The sequence below is a fragment of the Monoraphidium neglectum genome (genome assembly GCF_000611645.1).
Source record: "Monoraphidium neglectum strain SAG 48.87 unplaced genomic scaffold scaffold05303, whole genome shotgun sequence".
In the NCBI taxonomy this organism is placed as follows: Eukaryota; Viridiplantae; Chlorophyta; class Chlorophyceae; order Sphaeropleales; family Selenastraceae; genus Monoraphidium; species Monoraphidium neglectum.
The window spans coordinates 1-885 of NW_014008327.1; the positions used below are offsets into that span (position 1 = coordinate 1).

The window sequence follows — 885 nt, forward strand, 5'->3', positions numbered from 1 at the left end:
GGGGTGGAGGCGCCAGTGGTTTTCGGATGTGAGGAGTGCAAGGGCAGGCACGAGAAGGGGCGGGCTGATCATATTGTGTGATGCAAGAAGCAGTGAGCACGGGCCACGCCTTCTTTGTTCCAGGGGAGAAAAGACACGTGGCGAAGCGGTGCGTCCCACTCACTCAACCGCGCCCCTGCAGTGCCCAGCCGCGCCGCGGCCAAAGCCCCACCCCAAGCCTCACCTGCTCGCAGGCGACCTCCAGCGCCGCCGCCGCCGACCCCGCCCCCGCCGCCCCGCCCCCGGCCTGCGCCGCAAACCCCGCGGCGATGCAGCCGGCGTCAAAGTCCGCCGCCGACGGCCCCGCCCCGTCGGCGCCGGGGGGCCCCAGGGTGCAGTCCCAGGCAGCCTTTAGTAACAGGTCCCACAGCTGCCGCACGTACTCCGCCGGTACATGGCCCGCGAAGTGGCAGATCTCCAGGCACACGTCCCACATCTGGATCAGATGCGCACGAGAGCGCGCAGAAGGCGAGCGGGCAGGGTTCAGGCAATGGCACGTATGCGCCTCAGCAAGCGCTTGGAGGCGCCAGGGGTAGGTCGCGCCGCAGCGCGGCTGCCAGGGCGGCCGGCCCCCAAGCCCTCGCCGCCGCCGAGCGACCCAACAGCGAGCGAGCGTGTTGGGGGGGGGGGGGGGGCGGGGTGGGGCCGAGGCGCCCCTGAGCTCGCCGCAGCCCCGCCTGGCGCGCCTGCCGGCCTTTGGTCAAGATTGCAAGCCCATGATAGCCCGGGCTCACCCCGTGCGGCTGCGCGTGTGTGTTGTAGAGGTCGCTGATGTCGAGGCAGGACGACTCCAGCTCAGACAGGGAGGAACGCAGGGCAGACGCCTGCGGGGCAGCAGATCGAGGT

The 885-nt window shown here is 71.1% G+C and overlaps 1 protein-coding gene across 1 annotated transcript in view; it reads right to left on the bottom strand.

Moving 5' to 3' along the window:
• Positions 1-163: 163 nt before the first annotated feature.
• The window catches only part of MNEG_15413 (hypothetical protein), a gene marked incomplete at both ends in the record, with an annotated part of 3,629 nt that continues 2,907 nt past the window's right edge, over positions 164-885 (bottom strand). Inside the window, 2 exons of the mRNA XM_014036116.1 lie at positions 164-475; positions 774-863. Of these exons, the coding sequence (XP_013891570.1) occupies positions 164-475; positions 774-863 (402 nt within the window). The remainder of the gene's footprint in view (positions 476-773; positions 864-885) is intronic.